Source organism: Megalobrama amblycephala, linkage group LG7, assembly GCF_018812025.1.
Source record: "Megalobrama amblycephala isolate DHTTF-2021 linkage group LG7, ASM1881202v1, whole genome shotgun sequence".
Classification (NCBI taxonomy): domain Eukaryota; kingdom Metazoa; phylum Chordata; class Actinopteri; order Cypriniformes; family Xenocyprididae; genus Megalobrama; species Megalobrama amblycephala.
The window spans coordinates 40828195-40854341 of NC_063050.1; the positions used below are offsets into that span (position 1 = coordinate 40828195).

General features: G+C 37.2%; 1 protein-coding gene across 11 annotated transcripts in view; it reads left to right on the top strand.

Moving 5' to 3' along the window:
• Nucleotides 1–25733, top strand: part of fat1a (FAT atypical cadherin 1a) — a 95567-nt gene extending 69834 nt beyond the window's left edge. For 4 of the 11 annotated variants that reach the window (XM_048197458.1, XM_048197456.1, XM_048197463.1 and 1 more), the window contains 19 exons: nt 206–402; nt 858–1011; nt 4526–4759; nt 7350–7739; nt 8544–8758; nt 9168–9305; nt 9395–9538; nt 10553–10750; nt 12531–13353; nt 13437–13568; nt 14102–14259; nt 15174–15630; nt 15721–15874; nt 16858–16968; nt 17370–18016; nt 18137–18274; nt 22287–22346; nt 22809–22844; nt 24105–25733. In XM_048197458.1, coding sequence (XP_048053415.1) covers nt 206–402; nt 858–1011; nt 4526–4759; nt 7350–7739; nt 8544–8758; nt 9168–9305; nt 9395–9538; nt 10553–10750; nt 12531–13353; nt 13437–13568; nt 14102–14259; nt 15174–15630; nt 15721–15874; nt 16858–16968; nt 17370–18016; nt 18137–18274; nt 22287–22346; nt 22809–22844; nt 24105–24781 — 5063 coding nt within the window. In that variant the 3' untranslated portion in view covers nt 24782–25733. The other 7 variants (XR_007185881.1, XR_007185883.1, XR_007185882.1 and 4 more) reach the window with 7 other exon arrangements.
• The last annotated feature ends 414 nt before the right edge of the window (nt 25734–26147 follow it).

The window sequence follows — 26147 nt, forward strand, 5'->3', positions numbered from 1 at the left end:
CAAGAAGTGAAGCTTCATAAAATCTGTAGATTATTTATTGCACAGATATCTCACAGTAACCTGTGAAATATACATGTTATGAATTAAGTCATTGCTATAGCTACTACACATATGCTGGAAACCCCACAAATACATACAGTAGTCAGTTTATCTGCCATTCATGTTCATTAGTTTGACTGACATTTCTCATGTTTGTTCTCTGAAGGTGGAGACCCCTTGGGGCAGTTTGGTATTGAGTATACTCAAGGTGAGTGGAAGGTCTCGGTGCGGAAACCTCTCGACAGGGAGGAGAGGGACAATTACTTGCTGAACATTACGGCCACTGACGGGACCTTCACAGCCAAGGCTATAGTTGAAGTCAAGGTCTTGGATGCCAATGACAACAGCCCAATTTGTGAGAAGGTATGAATGTTAGTTTTGTGTGTATGTGTGTGTGGGAAGTGTATTGCTGCAAAATGTCATGTAGTCTGATTCTGTCAGTTAAGGGGAGGGTGCTGCCTACCCGCTGTGCATGCTAAATGGGACGAGACTGAGAGAGAAAGAGAGAATGTCAGGAGGGATTTGAAAAGGTCCTTATGTGAAATGCAGCATTTAAGAAACAAAGAGAGTGATTTTGCACTGTGAGAGGGTTTTGTGAGGGCTAATGTGCTTCTTTTACGTATTGTGTTCCATTTTGAATAATGTTAATTTAATAGAACTCCTGTGGTGAAAATCTTTTAGCCCTCTTTTCAATTTGGCTTTATAATTACCACCAAACTCTTCCTCTTTCCTTTCGTTTCTCTCTTCTTTTTGGCCCTATCATCCCATTTGTGAAGTCACTTCTGCTTGTCACATGTCTCCCTTTCTGTTGTTTGCAGTCATTTTATATGGAAAGCGTCCCAGAGGACTCCCCTGCCGGTAGGCTGATCCTGCAGGTCTCCGCCACAGATGCCGACATACGTTCCAATGCACAAATCTCCTACGAGCTGCTAGGGCCAGGATCAGAGCACTTTAGCATAGACTCTGAGACAGGTATGCATTTGTATTTGCATGTGCACGTCAAATAGGTCAAATGTACCTTGTAAAATGTTGTGTGTATTTGATTGTGTGTGCTCATGACCCTACTCAAACTCATTCACTATTGCTCAGTGATAGGGTACTCAGCAGGGTCAATATGTATTATAAACTTTATCAAAGCTATAGTATTATTGTGCATTTTTGTGCATTGTAAAGCCTTAGAAAGGAAAATAATATACATATACTGTATATTTTAAAATGTGCATATTTATATACACAACTGTTCAAAAGTTTGTGGGTCAATAACATTATGAGTATTTCAGCTGGGAAGCATTAAATTGAGCAAAAGTGAGAGTTATGATCGTTACAACAGATTTCTGTTTCAAATAAATGCTGTTCTTTTAAAATTTCTGTTCATTAAAAAAATCCTGAAAGAGATTATATTAAGTATTAATATATTAAGCGATAATAATAAAAAAAATGTTTCATGAGCACAAAATCAGCATATTATAATGATTTCTAAAGGATCATGTGACACTGAAGACTGGAGAAATTATGCTGAAAATTCAGCTTTAACATCACAGGAATAAATTACATTTTATAATATATTAAATTAGAAAATGGTTATTTTAAATTTGAAATATAAATTAAATATAAGTTCAAATATAAATATAAGTTAAATATTTAACAGTATTGCTGTTTTAATGTATTTCTCATCAAATAAATGCAGCCTTGATGAGCATAAGAGACTTCTTTCTACCACATTCTTTCTCAACATTAAAAAATCTAACCAAGCCCAAACTTTTGAACAGTAGTTCTAAGACCATTGTCTCAACAACCACACAAAAACATGCCACATACACAGAACATTTTCAGCACCATTTGCTTTTGCCTGCAGTCAAACACATCCCATTTAAAACCATAATGATTTCTAATTTAATTACTTGTATAATTCCAGGGAAGAATGTACACCCTTGGGCTTTCATTGCTGTTTTAAAATACCACAGAATTCTGTTTTCTGATGTTATTCTTTTACATTTTTTTTACTCGTCTGTTTTATTCATGCAAACATACTCAGACAAAATATTTTAATAAACATTTCAGCAAGTGTTGCCCCACTTCAGCTATTAACTCTAGTCAACTGTCTCTCAACTGTGTGAATTAAACATTGGTTCCAGGCGGTAAGAGAGCAGAAATCAACAGTGGGTTTGTGACAGCGTCACACTGCTACAACACAAAAGCTATTGTAAAGGCGCTACTCACTGGCTCTTTGATAACACTGAGTGTGAAGGCAGGGAATGCTGGCACATAAACTGAAGGAGCGCTACTGTTCTTCTGTGTGGGTTTAGTGTGCACGGAGGGTTTTCTTCGCTTTTTTTCCCCTTCGTTCCATCATGGAAAAGAAGAGGAGCATTATAGCAAGTTAGCAGTGCCAAGAGTGCTCTCATTTGAGCCAACTAGACCCCTAAAAGCTGGCGGCTGCTTTTCCAAGGGTGACTTTCCCTTTCCTTCTTTTCTCACTCAGCTCGCTCTCCGACCAGCCTATTTGCTATTTCTCACCATGCCTCTCCTCTTTAATATTTTCTATTTCTTAAAGCCGCTCAGTGCAAGGATGATTTTAGCTCCCCTCGAGGGGAAACTTTTGGACACCCTGCATTCATTCCTTCTTGAGATGTGCTCCAGCTAAAAGGTCGACACCAAACAGCTGGCACCCAAAAGTGCAGTTTTAAATTAGTGACCACTTCAATGGAATGTAGCTCACGCTTGCAGAAATTATTAGGTCAGATCATTTTCTCATGACAGAGACGACTGTCTCCCTCGCTTGCTGATTTTCTTTTTAGGGGCTTTCTTAGAGTGGCCTCTTGACTTGAAAGATGAGAGTTTGAAGTGGAATTGGATTGTATCTTGTTCATTAGTGCAGTGCCAGCTGATGTTCAAAATTCACTCCCCATCAATCATTTTGGATTTTTTTTTAGCAAGCGACAGCTATAATAAATATACATAAAGCAACTTTGCAGACATGAAAAATGAGAGCGCAGTAAACTATTTGTGTGTGTTAGCAGCATCAGGGTGCATACAAACTAGCTTTATGCTAATTCACAGAATGTTGAGGGTTTGTTCTCCTAAAAATGAGAATTCTGTCATCATTTACTCATTAACCTTCTGTTGTTCCTGTCTCATAAGACTTTCATTCATCTTCAAAATACAAATAAAGATATTTTTAATGACACCTGAGAGATTTCCATCCCTCCACTGAAAGTAGATGCAACCAAAACTCTGACAATTTCAAAAAGTTCATGAAAACATTGTAAACTTAATCTGACATGATCACTTTATATGATGAACAAATATAATTTAGGCTTTTATTCATATATTACCATTGATCAATGCACATTTTAGTTTCGTTTGAGTTTCGATGATGAACAACGTCATATGGGTTTAAAATGATATGAAGGTGAATAAATAATGACAGAATTTCAGTTAAAAGGTTTGCAAATTCAGAGGAAAAATGCAGAGGTTCATTAAAAGTGAAAGACTGTTGTGCGACCAAAAGTTTTAATCTTTTGATGCAACAGATTCTGACAGTTTTGACCAATTTTGGACCAATGAGAATTCATAATGGGCAGGGCACGACTCTGTGGTTGCAGCTGGTTAGAAAAAAACCCTCATAATTTACATAGAAGAGCTTTTATCTTCTGTGACATTCTTGTCACATCTGATTAGCAAGCAAACAAATTTTATTTATATAGCACTTTTCTAAACAAGTTAATGCAATTCAGAGTGCTTTACAGACAAGGAACCAATAGATACAGCAATTAATAAAATTAAAAAGAACTAAAAAATTAAATAAATAAATAAAATAGACCCATTAAAATACATAAAATTTATAAAGATTAAAATATGAAATATAAAATACAACATTAAAAACAAAGAAAAACACAAAGTATAAAAAGGTTTAATAAGACTTTACAGGAAGGCCAGACTAAAAAGATATGTTTTTAATTTAGATTTAAAACTATAAATGTTTTCAGCACATCTTATGTTCTCTGGAAGGTTGTTCCAGAGGTGAGAAGCATAACGGCTAAAAGCAGCATCACCAAATTTTTTAGTTCTACTATGAGATACATTTAGAAGAAAAGAACCAGAAGATCTAAGAGTCCTTCTAGGTTCATATACTGTGAGCATTTTTGAAAGATAGTCTGGAGCAAGTCTGTGCAATGCCTTATAAACTAATAAAAGATTTTTAAAATCAATACGCAAACTAACAGGTAACTAGTGTAATGACTTTAATACTGGTCTAATATGATCTCTCTTTTTGGCTTTTGTCAATATTCGAGCAGCAGTATTTTGGATTATTGTAATTGGTCAATTGTATTCTTTGGTAGACCAGTAAGAAGAGCATTACAATAGTCAAGCCTGCTAGTTATAAATGCATGCATTAATTTGTCTGTGTTGCACAGAGAGAGAGAAATGGTCTTACTTTAGCGATGTTCTTGAGACACAGTGTAAAGTGTTTTTGTTTTATCAGGTGAATTGAAAACACTTCTCCCTCTGGATCGCGAGGAAGTGGAAGTGCACAAGATGAAGGTGCGTGCTCTGGATGGAGGCGGGCGCTTTTGTGAAGCGGAAGTTGAAATCACAGTCGAAGATGTCAATGACAATGCTCCACAGTTTACCTCTGACCCCTACACCTTCACCGTGTTTGAGAACACAGAGATAAACACACCCGTAGCTCGCCTGTATGCTTCAGACCTGGACACAGGTAAGATCTCCAGTATCCAGTACAATGATATATTTATATCTATTTGTATGTGCTCGTAAGTGTATTTCCCAATATATTCTCCAATTTTGCAACAGTATGGCCTGTCGATGTGGTAGTACATTAGAGAGATAACTAACACATACACATATATGATGTTCTCAGTCAAACAGGGCAGCACCTTTAATCTGAGAGAATACAAACCTCTCTGTTTTTCTGTCTCTTTAATTTACTTTGACTCAGTTTGCTCCAATTTCCATTTGCATGGATTCCTCCTTATCTTCCTTTTGTTCTGTACTGTCTATCCTCAAACAGACACATTGTGTGATCTGTGTATATTCCAGACTCTATTTCACTTAAGCCCAGCATAAACACAATCAATCTATTATTCTTCCTTCATTTCTCATCATCAGTGCCACAACCTTCAGATCACCGGTTGCTTTTTGAAAGCCCCTGATGTGGCCAAATAGTTCAACTCTATAGACCACATCCGTGACATGTTTTACTTACACTTACAATAAAGGTCTATGGGACTCATCTATAATAGCTGCACTGTAAACTTGAAATGATCATAAGAGGTGGTTTATTCAATCTTATCTATAGACTTACATCATACTGTCATGAAGCAGCTGCATTCCAGTAATTTAGTTTGAAACTTTGTAAAAGACAAGAGATTGTGTTAACTGGCTATAATGAGAGTGTGTCTTGATAGATAGGATTGTACTAGCAAGCCACAAATGAGGCTTACTCAAAAATGCATTAGAGGGATTAGTGTACTCTATCTTCATCTTGTTTGTTTGTTCATGTGTGCTTTCCCCAATACAATAGGTGGCACTCACTCACACTTCTTAATATGCAGCACAGGACCAGAGGTTTCACCACTGAATACTTTGTAGGATGAATTTATAAGTCATTATAATTGAGCAAATAAGACAGAGACACAGTCGAACTATAGGTTCTTGCAAATCATTATGACTGCTGGAGGCTTTGCCATTGATTTTAAAGAGGTTTCATTTGTGAAATGTATTTATCTGTTGGCTATCTTTATGAATGATTTTCCTTTCTTAGTAAGAAATATGATCATGTTTCAGTTGTACATTAAATTAAAGCTGCAGTTTTTTTGGTTAAAAATTATCCAAAATCAATTTTTGAGCAAGTACATAACCAGCCAGTGTTCAAAACTATCTCATTATCTTAGCTCGATTCACAATGGTAAGCTTGTAATAATGTTTTATAATAAGAGCGACATGGTGGATTTCCGTGGGAAATTTGAGCATGCAGCAATTCATCTGTGCGTCATTACGTCACATCCGTAAACAGAAATGAAGGAGTCCAGGCTAGTCGGTTTTATCACGTGAGGACGCAGCTGATCATTTATAGCCTGTTCTCACAGCAGCTGAAATAATTAAACTTATCATTTTGATGGTGGATTGTAATCCAGAAAGGTCCAAATGACAATCATCAGTGACAACTGGAGATTCACTCGTAGTCAAAAAGCAAAAGACTTTGGACTGTGGAGTGGATACAGAAATTGAAATCTACATGTAATGCTAATATACACTAAATAAACAGTCACACAATACTGATGTTGTTAACATTAACAGTTTGAGAGCAAAGTATAACAGTAATAATAATTTGCACGGTTTGGCATGATCCGAGCTAAGCGATCGTTAGATTTAATCATCATTGGCAGTGCAATTTATTGTAGGCCTAATGCCTTTTTCCTTAGTTGGTCAGAACAGAAGTGGCAGACATGTTACTTACTTGTTCAGATGATATTTTCCAGTGAAAATTCTTATATTGGTCATACTTTCAAGATGTAGAATCTGGGATTCTGAAGTTCAGTATCCACACCGGTGCGGTGACTGACAGCAAGCATTAGATTCATCTGCGCTGACGAGCTGTGCGGAGGCACAACGCACGTACAGATAACTGTTACATATGACTGCAATTGCAGGTTTCAAACAAGAGATGGCGACAAAGAGGAAAAATCGTGAACTGCAGCTTTAATTAAAATAATTTACAATAATTGACAAATGTCATTTGTAGAGCCAGTGTTGCTGTATAATTACACTACCATTCAAAAGTTTGAGATCAGTAAGATTAAAAAATAAAATAAAAGATAATGAAATTAATATTTTTATTTTGCAGTGATGTTACATTTATTAATTTTATAATGTTACAAAAGATTTTAAATAAATTTAAATAAATTCTGTTCTTTTGAACTTTATATTCATCAAAGAATCCTGATGAATCAAAGAATCCAATTCAGCATATTCAAGTGATTTCTGAAGCATCTTGTGACACTGAAGACTGGAGTAATGGCTGCATAAAATTTTCCATTACAGGAATAAGTTACATTTTAAAATATATTATTTTAAATTGTATAGTATTTCTTAGTATTGCTGTTTTTACTGTATTTTTGATCAAATAAATGCAGCCTTGGTATATGTGTCAGAATCAAGAATTCAACAATGATGTGGTATAATTTGTACTTTATAACTGTCCTTTTTTTTTTTTTTGAGAAAGTGATAAAACAAACAGACATCTTAATGTCAATATTAATTTCATTGTGCTTTGTGTGTACGTTTAGGTTCTAATGCAGAGATCCTCTATTCACTGCTGGACTCTGCTGATGGTGTGTTCTCCATCGATGAGGAGACAGGCGTCGTACGGCTCGATCGTCCGCTGGACCGTGAGCTCCAGTCGCTCTACACCCTCCGTGCCCGCGCCACCGACCGTGGTTCCCCGCGCCATCTCTCCTCTCTCACAATCGTCAATGTTTCCATCTTGGATATTAACGACAACCCTCCAGTCTTTGAGCGCCGCGAGTACACTGCCACCATTGCTGAAGACATCCCGGTGGGCAGCCAGGTGTTGCGGGTACACGCAGCCAGCCGAGACACAGAAGCAGGCGCAGAGATTACATACTCCATTATCAATGGAAACGAGAGAGGAGCGTTCCGCATCGACCCCCATACAGGTAAACACAGCAGCTTTGCCGAACTTTTGAGATCCCTGCAGCACTTGAGGATTCAAATCTATGTGGAACCTAAAATGGTGTAAAAGACCTACAATATACACCCACATTCCTTTCTTACTTTAAAGGGATAATTCACCCAAAAGAAAATTCTGTCATCCTTCACTCACCCTCATGTTGTTCCAAACCCGTAAGACTTTCGTTTATCTTCGAAAGACAAATGAAATCAGCAATTTCTGTGCCTCCATTAACAGATTCACAACTACCACTTTGATGCTTCAAAAAGTTCATAAAGTGATTGTAAAAAAAATCCATATAAATTGAACGGTTTTCTGAAGAGACACAATAACTTTAAATAATGAGCAGATTGAATTTAGAGAATGAACCTCACTGGTTCTTGCACATGAAGCGAACATGCTTGACCTTTTGGTTACCATAATTGATGTGTGCATTGATGAATGTTTATATGTGAATAATAGCCTACATTAAATCTGTTAAACATATAAAGCAATTCTGTCTCTTCAGAAAATTTGGACTAAACTGCTCAGTTCATATGGATTAGTTTTACGATCTCTTTATAATTTTTTTTTTTAAGTGTTAGTTGCGTAGCTGTCAGTAGAGGGACAGAAAGCTCTCAGGTTTAATTAAAATATCTTCATATGTGTTCTGAAGATGAACGAAAGTCTTATGGGTTTGGAGTGACGTGAGAGTATTTATTTATTCATTTATATATTTTGTTTAATTTTTATAAAATATTTCATTATTTAGAGAGGTTTTTATTTACTCTCATTGTCCTTCTCTTCCCAGGCGGTGTCTTTGTTATCGAACCTTTGGACTACGAAACAGCGCATGAGTTTTATCTAACAGTGGAGGCTACAGATGGAGGCACACCATCACTCAGCGACATGGCCACAGTGAACATCAACCTGACTGATGTAAACGACAACAGCCCAATTTTCAACCAAGACATCTACTCAGCTGTGATCAGTGAAGACGCAGAACTGGGAAAGACTGTGCTCACTGTAAGTCATTGGCTTCTCTTTCTGAAGCACTTTTAATTTTATTCACAGGTCTGTGTGTTACATCATCTGTTAAAATCAACACAGAGCAAAGAACACACACACTAAACAAACACAGTCCAGTGTCAAACCAGAGCTAGGCGATTCACCCCAATCTTTAATCTGTAGTCTTCTCTCTCACTCTGGTCATTTATTAGAGATGTTCATGTCTTATCATGCTGAATATAAATTGTCAGTGTGAAAGTGAGGCTTTGATACCCTGCTCTGTTTCACTTGCGTGCCTTCTGATTTCCCTCGAGGGTCTCAGCCAATAGTTACTGACTCACGAAGCAAGGACGAAAGGCGGGGGTGTTGCATACCTGAGGCCGTGGCAATCTTTGTCTTAACCAGGTGTGTGTTTCTGTGTGTGAAGGTCATGGCAGATGATGCAGATGGTCCATCCAGTAATCAGGTGCGCTTTTCCATCATTGATGGCAATCAAGGCAGTCCTTTCACCATCGACCCCGTCAGAGGAGAGGTCAAGGTGGCTCGGCAGCTCGACAGAGAGAAGGTACAAAACACTCAGGTGTCTCTGTAGCAGGTGCATTGACAGTCTGTTGCTGAGACCTAATAATGATGTTTGGTTTTGTTTGTTTTTAGACTTCAGGTTACACGCTGACTGTGTTGGCCTCTGACAACGGAAGCCCGGCTCGATCCAGCACCGCTACGGTCAATGTAGACGTCTCAGACATAAACGATAACCCACCTCTCTTCTCTCAGGCCAACTACAGCATCATTATACAGGTCTGAGTCCTCAAAAGAGACAATACAGTGATTTCATTGTCAATAATTTCTTACCTTAAGGAAGTCCAGTTCCACTGGTTTAGAGTCATGGTTTGGAGTCAATAGACACGATTCAGATGCATTTCACATAGGACATGTTCAAAAACAATTGGATGGAGAAACAGAATTCTTTATATTGACTTGTGTCCTAACACTGCAACACTCATGACATGAGACTCTAAAAAAAAAAAAAAAAAAAAAAAAGTAGTGTTGTTATTGTCAGCTAAAAATAAATTTTCATTTATTGAAAAAAAACTGAAATAAAATGAAAAACCTATAAATATTTAGTTTTTTTTATTATTTAAGTTAAACTGAAATTAATTAAAACTGACATAAAAATAAATTAAAAACTAAATAGAAATTTGTAAAATGAATAAAAATGGCAAAAGATATTAAAATGACCGAAACTTAAACTAAAATTAATATGAAAACTGAACATCTAAAAATAAAAGCTTATTTGAAATAATAATACTTTAATAGTATATAAATAAAGCTAAGGTAACACTGAAACTGTATATTAAATAGTCTAAAAATGTAAAGGTAAAAAAAAAATCTACATAAACTATCTAATCAACTATCTTGACCCATTCCTAGACAGAACCAAAAAAAAAATAACATTAACCAGTATTATTATAGTCTACTTTTCCTGGTGCAATCAAAAATCAATGGATCAATGTCCCTCTCTATATTATTTCCCTAGGATTATTGCGTTTCATGCTGAAATTCATCATTGTGGAAGTTAAAAGCATTGCGAATCCCATTTGCCTTTGAAATGTTGCTCTAAGCAAAACTATAATTAGTCACCAGAAATGCCTGTGCTTGCTGGCACATATAAAATACAACCATAGCTTCTCAGTTTAAGTTGTAAGAAACGTGTAACATGCCAAATTTCCTTTAAGTGTAAAAAAAAAAAAAGTGTGAATGTTGTAGGTCTATGTTATAAAACCTTTAACACTTTCTGCATATGTTGTATAGGAGAACCAGCCAGTCGGTACCAGTGTTCTCCAGCTTACTGTGTCTGACCGTGATGCCTCCCACAATGGACCTCCTTTCACATTTGCAATCATCAGTGGGAATGAGGGCAACGCTTTCCACATCACTCCTCAGGGTGTCCTGGTCTCCACAGAAATGCTGAGCCGCCAGACCCAAGAGTTCTACCTCCTACAGGCCCAGGTGAGACCTCAGTCTCTCTGTCTGAATCTCTAACTCTAACTGAAGCTGTAGGGGTCTTGTTCAGTTTTCATTGCAAGTCTGAAGGGATAGATGAGCAATCGAGTTGAGGTGAAACTTGTTCAGTATTCCCCACACAGGCCAGGCATGCACTTCGCGTAAGATGGAGCAGGCATGAAAAGCTTTGTAGAGGCGTGGACCTGTAAGGAAATAATTACAGCAGTCTCTTTTCCAGTCACCCCCTCTTTTGGGTGTTCTGTTTCAGTTAAATCTTATTCTGACCAATTAGTAGATCAAAAATGTTTTAAAACTGTGATTGCAAAGCTCCTACTTCAACAATGCTACTTCTGTCTTCAGTTTCATATTATCCTTCATTCTAATATGCTGATTTTGTGCTCAAGAAACATTTCTTCTTATTATCAATGTTGAAAATAGTTGTGCTGCTTAATATTTTTGTGGAAACCATGATGCATTTTAGAAAGAACAAAAAGTTCAGAAAGAATAGAAAGTTCAAAAGAACAGCGTATAAATGTAACTCCGCTGTGTGTGTGTGTGTGTGTGTGTGTGACCCCACAAAGTACGAAAGATATGGAATGTTTAACACTGTGGGGTCTTTTAATTGGACCCCACAAAGACTAAATCTAAATGTTGACTCAATTTACTATCGTCCTTCCCCACACTATACCTAAACCTACCCGTCACAGAAACCTAATGTAATTTTTATATTCTTATGTGTGTGTGTGTGTATGTATGTATGTATATATATATATATACATATATATATATCTGTGACGGGTAGGTTTAGGTATAGTGTGGGGAGGACCATACTATAGTGACTAATAAGATTTTGTCAAACATTCTTATATATGACTTTTAAGATGTTGTCTTTGTGGGGTCCGACTAAAGGATTCCTCATCTTACTATCTTAGTGGCGTCATTTGGACCCCACAAAGTAGTATAAACTAGGATGTGTGTGTGTGAACTGAGAAATTAGCTGGGACTCAAATAGTCTGTTATGCCAAGAGTAAATTCAGGCTCAAGTGCTCCCTCTACTGACCGTGACTGCCACTTATTATCAGCCTCCCCATGCAGAAGGTTCAAAGCCGTTTTGCCCTTAATACTCAATTACACTTCAGACAGCTGACTTCATAATTTGGCACCATATGTTGGAATAATTGATTGTTTTAGTTAACGTTTATGATGCATGCTGTTTTGTGCTGTAAAGTGAGATACATCATAGGTGGCTGTGAAATTATTATTATATATTATATATTACTGCAAAATACTCCTTTCTGAGTTCTTCCTCCTGTAAATACGTAATAGTGCTTGCTAAAGAAAACATCACTATTACTATTATTTAAAATTAGGGTTAAAAAAACTTCACAGAGATCTTCATCACAGAGCTGACACTTTCTGGCATATGTGGTCTTCTCTTTGGGGCTTTCTTAATGAAGACAGTTCTATTTTATGTACTATTGTACTTTTATTTATATGTTTAAATGTCTGTGTGTGTGTTATTTTTTTCTCTCTCTCTTTTTCTGTTATGCCCTGTTCCTACTTAGATCATGTAAGCTAGTGGATGTTGTAAATGCTATCTTGAGATTCTGGTACCATTGTTGTGGTATTGAAAATCAAAGAAAAAAATAAAAGGGAAAAAAACCCCAAGATTAGGGTTGGTATTCGACCCCTAACCCCAAGTTTTAAACTCTGGCATCTAAGTATGAAACTAAACTTCTAATTGTTGCGATTCTGAAACCTAAGTCTCTTGACTCTTTTGCCCTAGGTGACGGACAGCGGTCGACCACCGTTGGTCTCCACAGCGTTTGTGAGTGTTCGTTTGATTGAAGAAAGCATCTACCCTCCTGTCATTCTTCCCCTGGACATCTTTATCACCACTGCAACAGACGAATATTCAGGTGGGGTCCTGGGTAAAATCCACGCCACCGATCAGGATGTTTACGACACTCTAACGTACAGTCTCGTGCCCGATAGTTCCTCCACCTCCGAAAACTCTGGCCTCTTCTCCGTCTCCCCTGCCGATGGGAAACTCGTGGCCCGTGGGAATCTGGATGCTGGTCAATACGTCCTTAACATTACAGTGACAGATGGTCGCTTTACCGCAGCTGCCCGTGTCAATATTCACGTACGGCAGGCAACGGCGCAAGCGCTCGATAACTCCATTGCGGTGCGTTTCTCCGCAATAGCACCAGAGGAGTTTATTGGAGATTATTGGCGCAACTTTTTGCGGGCTTTGCGGAATATCGCCGGTGTCAGACGTGGAGATGTACAGTTAGTCAGCTTGCAACCTGCTGCTGATGCGTCCGGTGACTTGGAAGTACTTCTAGCTCTAGAGAGGTCAGGAAGCCCATTCCAGCCCCAGGAAGTGGTGTACAGGAAGCTGAACGCCTCAGTTGGGGTAATCGAAGAGATGACTGGAGTCCGCATTGTGCGAGTTGTAAAGAAACTCTGTGCCGGTTTGGACTGTCCGCTTAGTTACTGCCAAGAGACGGTTTCTTTGGAGACAGGAGCAGTGTCGGCCTACAGCACAGCCAGGATTAGTTTTGTTACTCCACGTCACATGCGCACATCCAAATGTCTATGCGAAGGTAAATATACAGACACAAAATATTCCAAAAATGTATTTCACCTCCAGTCTAGAGTCATGTTAACCCTTTATGTTTGATTATAGGAGCTGAGTGTCCTGTCTTGAGTAAACTGTGTGAGGGAAGCCCCTGTCCTGATGGCATGGAGTGTGTAGAAGACCCCATGAGCAGCAAATTCAGATGCATCTGTCCTGAAGGAAAACAGGATGAGTGCTCTGGTATGAACAAACATTTCTTTGCTGTCATACACTCTTTATTAATGCACCTTATTGAAATACCATCCTTTTAGTAGTAATACTTGCTAAGTCAAGTTTTCAATCATGCTCAAATGAAATTTCGGTACATAACTTGTCCTGCTGTATTTGTGCTACGGGCAACACATTTTTTTTTTTAGAATGATAGAAAGATAAGGCGAATTCACACTGCACCGACCAACGCCGACAGTCACCAGATTACAGCACGTCACCTCTGAGACATCCTAATTCTGATTCAGCATGTTCAATTCGCGAAAACCAACTCCAACAGACGCCAACAGACCCAGATAGGGGTAACGCACTGATCCGTCAAAACCCGACGAAGTGTCTGTTGCCGTTTGTCAGTGCGGTGTGAATTGGCCTTTAGCTGTATCAAATGATGATGTCATTGCATACTGTGTCATTTTGCTCATGAAATGAAAATTGGATTAAACATTTATTTTTGGGTGTGTACATTACGATAACATCACTTTTTTGGGTTTGTTCTCTTGTTATAGAGCGTCAGTCCTTGACATTCAGTGGAAATGGATATGCACGGTACAGGCTGATGGAGAACGAGAATAAAGAAGAAATGAAGCTGTCCCTCAGACTGAGAACGTACTCCACCCATGCTACTGTCATGTATGCCAAAGGCACAGACTACAGCATACTGGAGGTGAGTGTGTACTCTTAACCCCCTCAATCCTTCCAAAAAAAGAAGAGAAAATAGAAAGGGAGTTATTCTGGAGCTGGGAGAAGAGAGGGGAGCTCTTTCTCACGCATTCCACTTTGGTGAGGGAAAACCACACAACTGACAGATAGAGCAAAGGAAGTGCAAGTAGTGTCATCTCCCTGCTGTTACATTATAATAATGTGTGGCATCATTCCTCATTTCATCTTTTTTTTTTTTTTTTTTTTTTTTAAACTGTCTGAATAGTGTAATATCACACCTGAAGTACTTCCCAGATTCATCTTTTTGGCTGTTTAATAATAACTAATAAACTGTCTATTTGGACATCGGTTTTTATAGGCACATATTTTTGGGTGTCATAAGCCTGTTTTCTGTCCAAAAATGATGCCGACACAAAATATGCCCAAAAATGTTGCATGGGCTTTGGGTTGCTTAATAGGTTCTCAGACACCCATTTAAATTCATTCAAGTAACTTAATGGACAGGTTTGCTCGAGCTGTTTACGATTTGTTATTTTATATATTATTTATTTATTGGGGGAACACATTTTAAAATATTTTTTGAACTAACAGAATCTCTACAGAAAGACTTTTGATTGGTAACATTCAAAAATTGTGTAAAAAAAAAAAAAAAAAAAACATTTTATGTTTTTAAAATTGTTTTTGTAAATATTATAATTATATTTTTAAAGTTATTTATTGTTTTATTTATATATATATTTATATTTAATAATAAATTATTTAAAATAATATTTTAAAAAAAGACTAATAATAGGCTTATGGTAGATCTGAGACAGTATTTTTTTTTTTTTTTTTTTTTTTTACTTTACCCCAGATGTATGTGATTGTTGATCAGCATAGGGTCTGCATGAAAGACAAAACTATGTTTGTGTGTTTCAGATTGTGAACGGCCGCCTACAGTACAAGTTTGACTGTGGCAGTGGACCTGGTGTGGTGTCTGTGCACAGTACCCAGGTCAGTGACGGACAATGGCACACAGTTTCACTTGAGGTAGACGGCAACTACGCCAGACTGGTCCTGGATCAGGTCCACGCTGCATCCGGCACAGCTCCAGGCACTCTCCGCACCCTTAACCTAGACACCAGCATGTTTTTTGGGGGTCATGCGCGGCCGGCGTCCGGCTCAGGAAGACTTGTGGCAAATGGGCTGCGGGGTTGTCTGGAGGGGATTGTGTTTAATGGGAGGGAGCTGCCACTGTCTCAGGTTCGAGGGGTTCACTCAGTGCTGGAGGAGTTGGTCGAAGCGGCTCCCGGATGCAGCTTAGCTCCTCCAGTCCAGGGATGCTCCAGTAACCCCTGCACCAATGGAGGCACATGTTCATCTCTGCCTAATGGAGGTATGTGTGGTGTTTCTTTGGATTTGAGTCATTGTGGTTGGTTATATATAGGACTGACTAATAATGCTGTGCTCTAATGTGCTGTTGTAGGATATTTCTGCAAGTGCACTGCTGCGTTCATGGGTACTCATTGTGAAGTTACTATCAGCCCCTGTGCTTCTAATCCCTGCCTCTATGGAGGCACATGTATCCCACAAGGAGGAAACTTCTACTGCCAGTGCAGAGGACAATACTCTGGCCAACGGTAAGAGCACATGCACACATGACCCCAGAAGTTATTCAGACACTTAGCCAATACTTATAAATTCATGAATTTAATTACTTTAGATAACAATATCAAATCATATTGCATCTGCAAACAAATGATGCAAGGTCTTGGTTGTTTTTAGTAGGTGTAGGTGCAGATTCATGCCATTATCTATAGACATGTTCCAAGTTCAGAAAACTTTTCTGTATTTTCAAATAGTGTTCAGACACTTTTTTGTTTTAATTATGAACATTAATATTTTATTTTGTTTGATAACTTGAACTTTTTTAATATAAATGATTTGCTCCAAATGCTATCAGTTTTGATATTTTGTGCAGTGACATTCATACATTTTTAAGAGTGGCTTAAGTGTCCTGATATTTTTGGGGCAGCTGTACACTGTTGGAATACACACATATTCATCATTCTCTATATGTGACTGTTTTAGCAGATATATTTGTTTACTTGTCATGCTTTTTCTTTTTAAATATGTTAAATCACTCATTTGTACCTAATACTTAATACCTAATTAAAATAATTAGATAAACGAAGAAGAACAGGATGTAGTGCAAAGTATAATTTTCAAGTTTGATATTTCATTAAATTAGTTCTTTTTCAATTTTAATGACATTGTATACTCCAGATATGTAACCAAATAAAAGTAAGCTCTGTCAATATTTTCATTAATTAAACGTCATTAATATGCATAGTCTGACACTCAAACTTAAGGAAAATACTTCAGAGATCCATGCGGCATTCTCAGTAATTCCTGTTAAATTGGAAATTTAATCAGTAGCTTTGGGAGGCAGTGTGATTGGTAATCAGATTTAATTCAGCAAGACAGAATCAATTTTCTTTTTGAGAAGTTTCTACTGCAATTAAAAACTATCCAAACACAGTTCTTCGTATTTGAAGTTTATCTAAATTTGTGTGGGTGAAGTTTCTTACTTACAATTTGGCTCATTTTAATTTTCTATCAGGTGTCAGCTGGGTCCATACTGCACAGATAACCCGTGTAAGAATAGCGGCAAGTGTATCGATAGCCTGGATGGTCCTGTTTGTGAGTGTGAACCAGGTTTTCAAGGAGACAGGTAAATCTTTTGATCCGTCTTATGAACCAATGAGACTTGAACGAAGACACTTATAATGTAATAAAATTTAATTTAATTAGTTTCCTCAAAGATATTAAGCAGCACAACCATTTTCAACATTGATAATAAGGCATGTTACTTGAGCACCAAATCAGCATATTAGAATGATTTCTGAAGGATCATGTGACAATGAAGACTGGAGTAAAATTCAGCTTTGCCATCACATGAATAAATTACATTTTAAAATATTAAATAATAAAAAAATTCATAGTATTACTATTTTTGCTCTTTTTTTATCTAACAAATGCAGCCATGGTGAGCATAAGAGACTTTTTTCAAAAACATTACCAACTTCAAAATCTTACCGCTGATGCCATGTTTGTGTGTGTTTATGTGTTTAGGTGCCTCAGTGATGTAGATGAGTGTCTGAAGAACCCTTGTGGCAATGGTGGTCACTGCCAGAACACATACGGCTCCTTCAACTGTAACTGCTCCACGGGCTACAGTGGGCAGCATTGTGAACTCCGTTCTGAAATCCGCAACGAATTTGTCTCCACCTCTTGGAACATCGGCCTGGAGGAAGTAATCGGAATTGTCGTTTTCGTCGCCAGCATCTTCCTCCTTGTCCTACTCTTCGTAGTGATTCGGAAGCGCATTTGTCGGCGCTCAAAATCCAAATCTGATGATGAGGACAAGCTCAGGGTTGGCTCGGGAGCCCCACACACTTTCCTTCAGCGGCCATACTTCGACTCCAAACTCAACAAGAACATCTACTCCGACATCCCACCCCAGGTCCCCGTACGGCCAATCTCCTACACACCCAGCATTCCAAGCGACTCCCGCAACAATCTAGACCGCAACTCCTTTGAGGGCTCGACCATACCAGAACACCCAGAATTCAGCACATTCAACCCTGACTCTGTGCATGGGCACAGGAAGACAGTGGCTGTCTGTAGTGTAGCACCTAACCTGCCACCTCCCCCACCCTCCAACTCAGTGTCTGACAGCGACTCCATACAGAAGCCCAGTTGGGATTATGACTACGATGGTATGTACAGACCCATCTGTAATCCAAATGTTGTGCATGTGACTTGTAAAAGACAATCTATTTAATCTATTACGTGGGCTCAGTAAGTAAGATTGTGTGCCTTTTTTTTTCTCCTCACAGCTAAAGTAGTGGACTTGGACCCATGTCTAAGTAAGAAACCAGTGGAGGACAGTGCCTGCCACCCTTACAACACCAGAGGCAGCATGTCTGAGGTCCACTCTCTCAGCTCCTTCCAGTCCGAGTCCTGTGACGACAATGGTACGTTTGCTTTTACTCAGATGACTGATGGCTCGTAATCAGCCGGCTACACTGCAAATTATCAGTGAAATGACATGACTTTTTTTTTTTTTTTTAACAGATATCAGAATTATTTATATAGCATGTTTCCTTGTAACAAGATGAAAAAATATTGTGGAAATAATAAAACTTCTTTTATGTAGACAGAAAAGGCTATGTTTAGAATGGAGTGTACTGCATATTACATTCTACATACAGACAGTATACACTGAATGCTGTCTATTAATTAAAAAACATTGTGTGCAAAGAAGTAGATGTAAAAAATTTTACAAATAGCAGGATGCTACTTTAGTGTGAACACTATTAGCCATAACTGCAAACTCATTTTAAAGCTAAATTTGCTGTGTATATATATATATATATATATATATATATATATATATATATATATATATATATATATATATAGTCACAACAGCAAATTATATATACAGTACAGTCCAAAAGTTTGGAACCACTAAGATTTTTAATGTTTTTAAAAGAAGTTTCGTCTGCTCACCAAGGCTACATTTATTTAATTAAAAATACAGTAAAAAACAGTAATATTGTGAAATATTATTACAATTTAAAATAACTGTTTTCTATTTTAATATATATCACAAAGTAATTTATTCCTGTGATGGCAAAGCTGAATTTTCAGCATCGTTACTCCAGTCTTCAGTGTCACATGATCCTTCAGAAATCATTCTAATATGCTGATCTGCTGCTCAAGAAACATTTAATGTGTACAATTGTACAAAATATTTGTGTACAATATTTTTTTCAGGATTATTTGATGAATATAAAGTTCAAAAGAACAGTGTTTATCTGAAATCTAATCTTTTGTAACATTATAAATGTCTTTACTGCCACTTTTGATTGATTTAATGCATCCTTGCTGAATAAAAGTATTAATTTCTTTAAAAAAAAAACAACAACAAAAAAAAAAAACCTCTTACTGACCCCAAACTTTTGAACGGTAGTGATAATGTTACAAAAGCTTTCTTTTTCAGATAAATGCTGTTCTTTTGAACTTTCTATTCATCAAATAATTGATCAACTGATCAACATTGATGATAATAAAAAAATGTTTCTTTAGCAGCAAATCGGCATATTCAAATGATTTCTGAAGGAAATATAATGTACAATTATATAATATATAATGTACAATGTTGACGCATCTTTCCTTAAAAAAAAGGTTTAAAGGCTGAAATGTGAAGTTTATCATTCAATTGTTTAGTTTTTGTCAAAACTTGTATTATTAGAACTGTAAAGTTTTTTTTTTTTTTTTTTTTTTTTTTTTTAATTATTATTGTTTTTATGGTTCTTTTTATGGTTTAGGATGTTAGCAAAGGCATTAGAGTTCTTTTTCACCAGTCCAGAGGTTGCAGTTATGAGTAGTATGTGCGACACACTTCCACGTTACATTACTTGTTTAGTTTGAGTGGTGTTCGGTCATCACCTCATAAATAAAACTGTCATATTGCAGTTAAGATCCATTTTTATGGTGTGAAAACTTTTATTAAAGTATCTGATATTATTTCTGATTATTCGACATACTAGAAAGGTCAACACTGGTTATTCTCTGCATACAGGAATTCTGCATACTGTTCACAGTATACATAGTGTAGAAACATTACTAGTATGCAATTCCAAACATAGCCTAAATCTCTTGCATGCTCTTCTAGTAGACAGACTCCTATTTCATCATATAGTTACTGCTTTTTTTGTTTGTTTGTTTGTTTGTTTTTAATTCTATACATCTGCTAACCCTGTCTGTCTTTATTTTACTGATGTAACTGAGTGTAAAGGGTGATATGTTTTGGGTCATGTGTTATGTCGTTTCTCTCTCTCTTCCTTCTCGCTGCACTGGGGCTTCAGCTCCCATTTGGATCAAATCTCACCACAGACACCGAGCAAGGTTTTAAATAGAGGCCTGCTCGTAAGTGAACACTCGCCCACGGTGAAAGGAAGCGATCACTAAAGGCCCTGTGAAATTCTCAATGCATAAAAAGAAGAAAGCGTGTCTTCCCTCCAAACCCCTTCGTCTTTTTCTTTTGCAGTTTCTCTCGGCAGCTTCTCATAAGTTTTTCATCAGTTCAAGGCAACATCTGTGAATGACCTATATAGTGTATCTATTAGTTCTCTGTGTGGAATTCATGTTTTGGATCTGTTCTCTTTTTTTCCCCTTATCTTTGTTTCTCTTAATGAAGCCAATGGATGGTTGAAGACATCAGCTCAGAGTGTAAAAGCAGGGTATGAAAAGTACACATGATGGGTCTGTTGATCCTGATAACTATATCTGAAGGCCCTTTCACATGACTTGTGGCAGCGTTCCCCGGTGCGTTGAACTGAAGGGAACAAACCGTCAAATTTGTACCCTAGGCACTGTGTTGCAGTCAGGTTGAACATTGTAACACAGTGTTTAAAGTACAAACAAATTTCAGCTTTGAACCATTTGCTGCTGACCTTTCATAGCAAAGCAAATTGTTAACAGACGAATTATAAAGATGTCATTATGAGGCTGGTGTCAGTGCAAAAATGAAAACAAGATAAAAGAGAGACTGATTAAGTGCAAATCTAGTCAAAGCTGTGTACATCATCAGACTCAGTAAATAACCTTCATATTATGCACGTTAGATATTGGTTGATCAAAGCGGCGAATGATGCATGTGCTTAGAAGTGCGTTGAAGGTAGGAATGCGTAAGCACGGCAGTGTTATTTTAGGATTATTTATATAATATAGTATTTATTCATATTTTGAATTGGCTTTTATTTTATGTTTTATTAGTTTTATGTGTCTTTTGTCCATTTTATTAGTTTTTGTTTTATTTAAATATTCCTATGTATACTTTTTATTTCAATTTTAGTTTGTCATTTTATTACTTATTTCTGTTATAGGTCGCAAGGCAAGCTTTTCATCTAATATTTCCATTTTATTTTTTAATATTTGTTAGTTTTAGTTAACAATAAAAACACTGCAGGATGGTCTGTTAGCGAGTTTATCCAGTTTCTAGATTCAGTTTTTTGTTTTGTTTTAATATTTTCCTTTTTTAGCAGTTAGAAGTGAAAGAATTTACAATTCATAGTAGGTAACTGTTCATTTTAAAACATACACGGAAGTTACATCTCTCAATTCATCCCATTTTAAGCATCGTCACTATAACCATCCAAAAAACAAAAAACAAAAACAAACAAACTGCCCAAAAAAGTTCTATTCACTCCATTCAGCTGTTTTTGAATTCATAAGCACATCCTGTGTGACTGCCGCTAAAGCAACATGTCTGATCTGTCAGTGTCTGAACCTGCAAGTGGATTTTGATTTGTAGTTTCGAACACCCCTAGGTGAAGTCATGTGAAAGGGACCTAAAGTCATCTAACCACTGAATCTGACCCTTAACTGACCTTTTCAACCCCTGATCTTGCCCTAAAAACTGCCCCAATGGATCTCGGATATATACTAATGCATTATATTGAACAGATTATCCATATTTCCTTATGGCCATGTACCCGCATATTCCTCTAAAGCGTCAATCCTGCTTATTTCATTTTTCTCCATCTGTTGGTTTTGGTTTGGGGCCAGAGAGTGTCTTTGTTCTCTTTTATCTTTGAGAATTTTCCTGATCCTTCCTTCCATCTCTCTGTTAATGTTTGTAATCATGAGCACAACGTCAGTTCTCACTCCCACTGTCCTCCACCAGAGCTCAACCCAGACGTGTGCCTTACCGACACAACCAAATCCCTCTGCCATTCTCCCATCCCTCAGATCACACCCAAAATCCCATAAAACCAGAGTCAGTATTTGTTGTTCAAAGTGCTGGTAAATCAAATCAAATCCATCAGTTTTGTCAGATGTCAGAATGCAATGTCTCATCGTAAGAAACGCTTCTGTCTATCCGTTTCCTCTCTCCCTCGCTCTTCCAGTGTTTCTTTACTGTCATGTTTACTTCTGAAAAATTAATGTTAGATTTCTTTTATCTGCCCTTCTTACAAGCCTCCCTAGTGACTGTAATCCACCTTGTCAGCTCTGTTGTTGACTCGGTGGAGAAAGAAGGTATTCTTTTGCTGCTTCATTGCTGATTATTGAGTGTCTGTTTTAGTGTTTGATGGGTGATTATTAGCTGTCCAAAATGCCATTTTCTTCACCCATACCAAATATACAGAGACAGAGAAATTAATCAAAAGACTAATCACATCTGGAAAATTTCTTTGAAATGCCTCATTAGCCAATCAGGTGCCTCATTTGAGGATTGTTCTACTAATTTGAGATGGACTGCAATCTGCAATCTTGCCAAGGCTGATTTCACCTTCCCGCCGTTCTGTGATATGAAACAATTTTTCTGTGTAAGCAAATGGCATGAAGATTGTCTCATTCCTTCATGGTTCTTTCATTTGTATCCACGTCCTCTTACACTCTTTTTTTTTTTTTTTTCCCACATTGTTCTTTGATCTCCTTGTATTTGACATTTTCTCTTTCTCTCTTTTCTCTGCAATTCTCTTTGCTTTTTGTCTAAAGAGTCATTCTCGGCTCATGAACACAAGAACCCAAGAGGTGATTTATTTATTTTATTTTTTTGTACAATTTGCCTGAAGCCTTTTAAATTTAATTTTTAAAATTAATTAATTTATTTACTTTTGGCTTGGTTACCCCTTCAATATAACAAAACTGCATGTCCACAAATCTGTGACAAAAATCAACTCACCTTTCTTAAAAACTTTCTTTTGGTAATTTTGTGTTATTTTTGTCACAGCATTTAAAAAAGTTCTGTTTTTTTGCGTTTGTGTTCCCAGTTTAACTTGTTGTTGTCTTCCTCGAATTCCCCCAAACCACATAATAATAACCATTAAAAGACTTTTCCTAATAATATATTGTGTAAAAATGAATCTTTGAAAGTATTCTCTCAAGGTTGTGTAACTCTACGAGCAATAGACATATTCTGAGTTATTGTGTATGCACATGTGTGGCGTGTGTATTTGTGTGCACTCCAGTAATATTAGTGTTAAGCTGAATGCATCTGCGTTGTTGGTGTGATACTTACATTGCATGTTGTTGGTTTTAAATGACTTGGCTTGTATTAACTTAGTGATTTATGAAAAGGGTTGAAGTCAATTCAATTTTTTTAGGGAGTAAACGGAATAAATGGTAATTTGAACAACAAAAAAAACACAATTAAAAGATTTTCTGTGAATTTCAGGTCTTAAAGTCAGCATAAAATTAAAATTTCTATAATTTCTAAATGCATATTATCACTTACTGTGAACAATTTATCCATGCATAGGTTTAATTTTTTAAATAAATATGTGCAACACTTTACTTTTTCTTTTTTGATAATCCGTTATATTCGGACGTTTGTCACTTTCGTCACTTTCACCGTGACTTTAAAGTCAACATGAGGCTATTTTTTTTATTATTTAATAAATACAATTTTTAAAAATGAATTTAATTAATTTATTATTTATTAATTTTGAAATAATTAGTGAACATTATGCCAGTTAACACTAGTATAATAAAGGTGTTGGCAATAATAGCAAATAATGAGAGTGCGAAAAAAAAGTGTTGATGTAATCGTCATTTGAATTATTTCCTGATGATTAAAATCATCTTTTCAAAGTCAGCTTTTTTTAATACTTTAGCACTTCACATGACGATGTAAAAAAGTTTTATGTTGACTTCAGAAATAAAATGGACCCCTCTGAAGTTGAATTGACCCCAGCCTTTCTTCAGTGTGTGACCCCAATCTAATCATAAGATTTTATTTTGTTTAAATTGTGATCTATCACTGTGATGTTTACTACCGTTTTTGTCCGACAGGCTATCATTGGGACACATCTGACTGGATGCCGAGCGTTCAACTTCCTGGAATCCAGGAATTCCCTCAGTATGAGGTAGTGGAGGCCCCACCCACCCTTTACAATGACCCCGCCCTGCTGGACACGGACTACTATCCCGGCGGATACGACATCGAAAGCGACTTCCCCCCTCCACCCGACGACTTTCCTTCTCATGATGACCTGCCCCCTCCTCCACCCGTGCCGGAGTACGGGGAGCGCTACGACACATTGCAGTCCACCACGCGGGCGCTAAACAGTGCCCCCTCTAGTCCCGGAGGCTCTGTGGTACACCAACGCCCACCCTTACCCCAACTCTACAGCCTCACCCAATTCCTACCGCACCACCATTACTCTTCAGATCCCGAACCCCAGACCAACCCCACCAGCACCATCACATCATCCTCCACTGGAGGATACAGGCGCGGAGGATTCACACTGGGCTACGGCCACGACTTCGATCCCCCTGCTGCCGATAACATGTCACTGTCGCTGTATACGTCCACGGCATCCTGTTCGGACATGTCCGCCTGCTGCGAGGAGTCGGAAGTGATGATGAGCGATTATGAGAGCGGAGGAGAGGAGGAGGGAGCTCAGTTTCAGAGGCTCATCATACCACCGCTGGACTCTCAACATCAGCAGCAGCATACTGAAGTCTGACACTGGATCCAACACAAAAGTATCAAAAGTGCCTAAATGAAACCTTGCTACAGGAGACTGACCATAACCACACGGTACACAAACGTAGTCTTACACTTAACGCAAATGCCAAACATCCAAACGCACACACACCGTATACATCTGTATCTCACTGAAGAGGGGTTTTGGAAAGACTTGCTTGAACATGAGTTCTCTCCAGTAGCTCTTGTGGGCTGTTATTAATATTATTATTATTTAACAGTATTGGAGAGAGCATTAACTTGTCTGTGCTGTTAAATAATCATCATGCACAAGATCATGTTGAGATGTACAATTTAACCAGAAAATTATAACTGATATTTGTCATGGATAATGGGAGAAAAAGCATAATTTCAAGCATCAAGGTGATATCTGTATTTGTATAGATATAACCATGCAAACTGTTTTTATACAAATCCTCATTCATTTGTAATGTAAATTTTATTGTACAGTTTTGATTTCAAGGTTTTACTAGGTTTTTGTAGATATTTTTTGCTTTTTTTTTCCAAAAAAAAAGAGAGGAAAAAGTAGTATACCAAGTCAACCGATGTGTCATTATCAGCCTTACTGTATGTTCATTCACAAGCAAAGAATCTAAAAAATAAAAATAAAATGTAAAGGATACGAATGTGTGATCGTCACAACACGCATTCATTTCTGAACGGATCATCTGATGGACGTCTACATATTCTTGTGATGTGTTGTTTTCTTTTTTTTATTTGTTGTTTGTAAATTGTGACTTTGGAACATCTTTATTTTTCGACCATGAAAATGGGACACAATATATTTATAGTGCAAGATTATTCACAGACATGTGACTTTTTCAGGGTCTGTGTGTGTGAGCAATGCTATGGTCTTGTTTTATGATTTTTATTAAATACTGCCACTAGCTTAACTGCTTTACTACTGGCAATAAATTATTCTCTAAAATGGGCGTTTGTCTTGTATGCATTTATTTACTTTTTATACACACATTTAGGCAGGACAATTCAGATATTCAACTTGAAATATTTCACATGTATAAAGGGAGATCAATGCTTGAATGTGATTAGAGCAGTACATGCTGTGTTGATAGCAATTCAGATGCGTTATTCCTGTCTGACAGTGACAGCATATCAGCTAGGCAGCTTTTAGAAACTAGAAGGGAAAGAGTCTGAATGATCTTATGAGTTTTAGTCTCCAATGGATTGTAACAGCTCCATTATGACATGAAATTAATTAGATTGCAGTTGTTTACTGATAGCTATGTGACATCTGAGATGAAAACTTCCTGTAAAAGGTTTGATTTTAAAGATTCTGATGGCTGAATCTAACAAAACCCTGGGGTTTACTGTCATTACCTTTACAA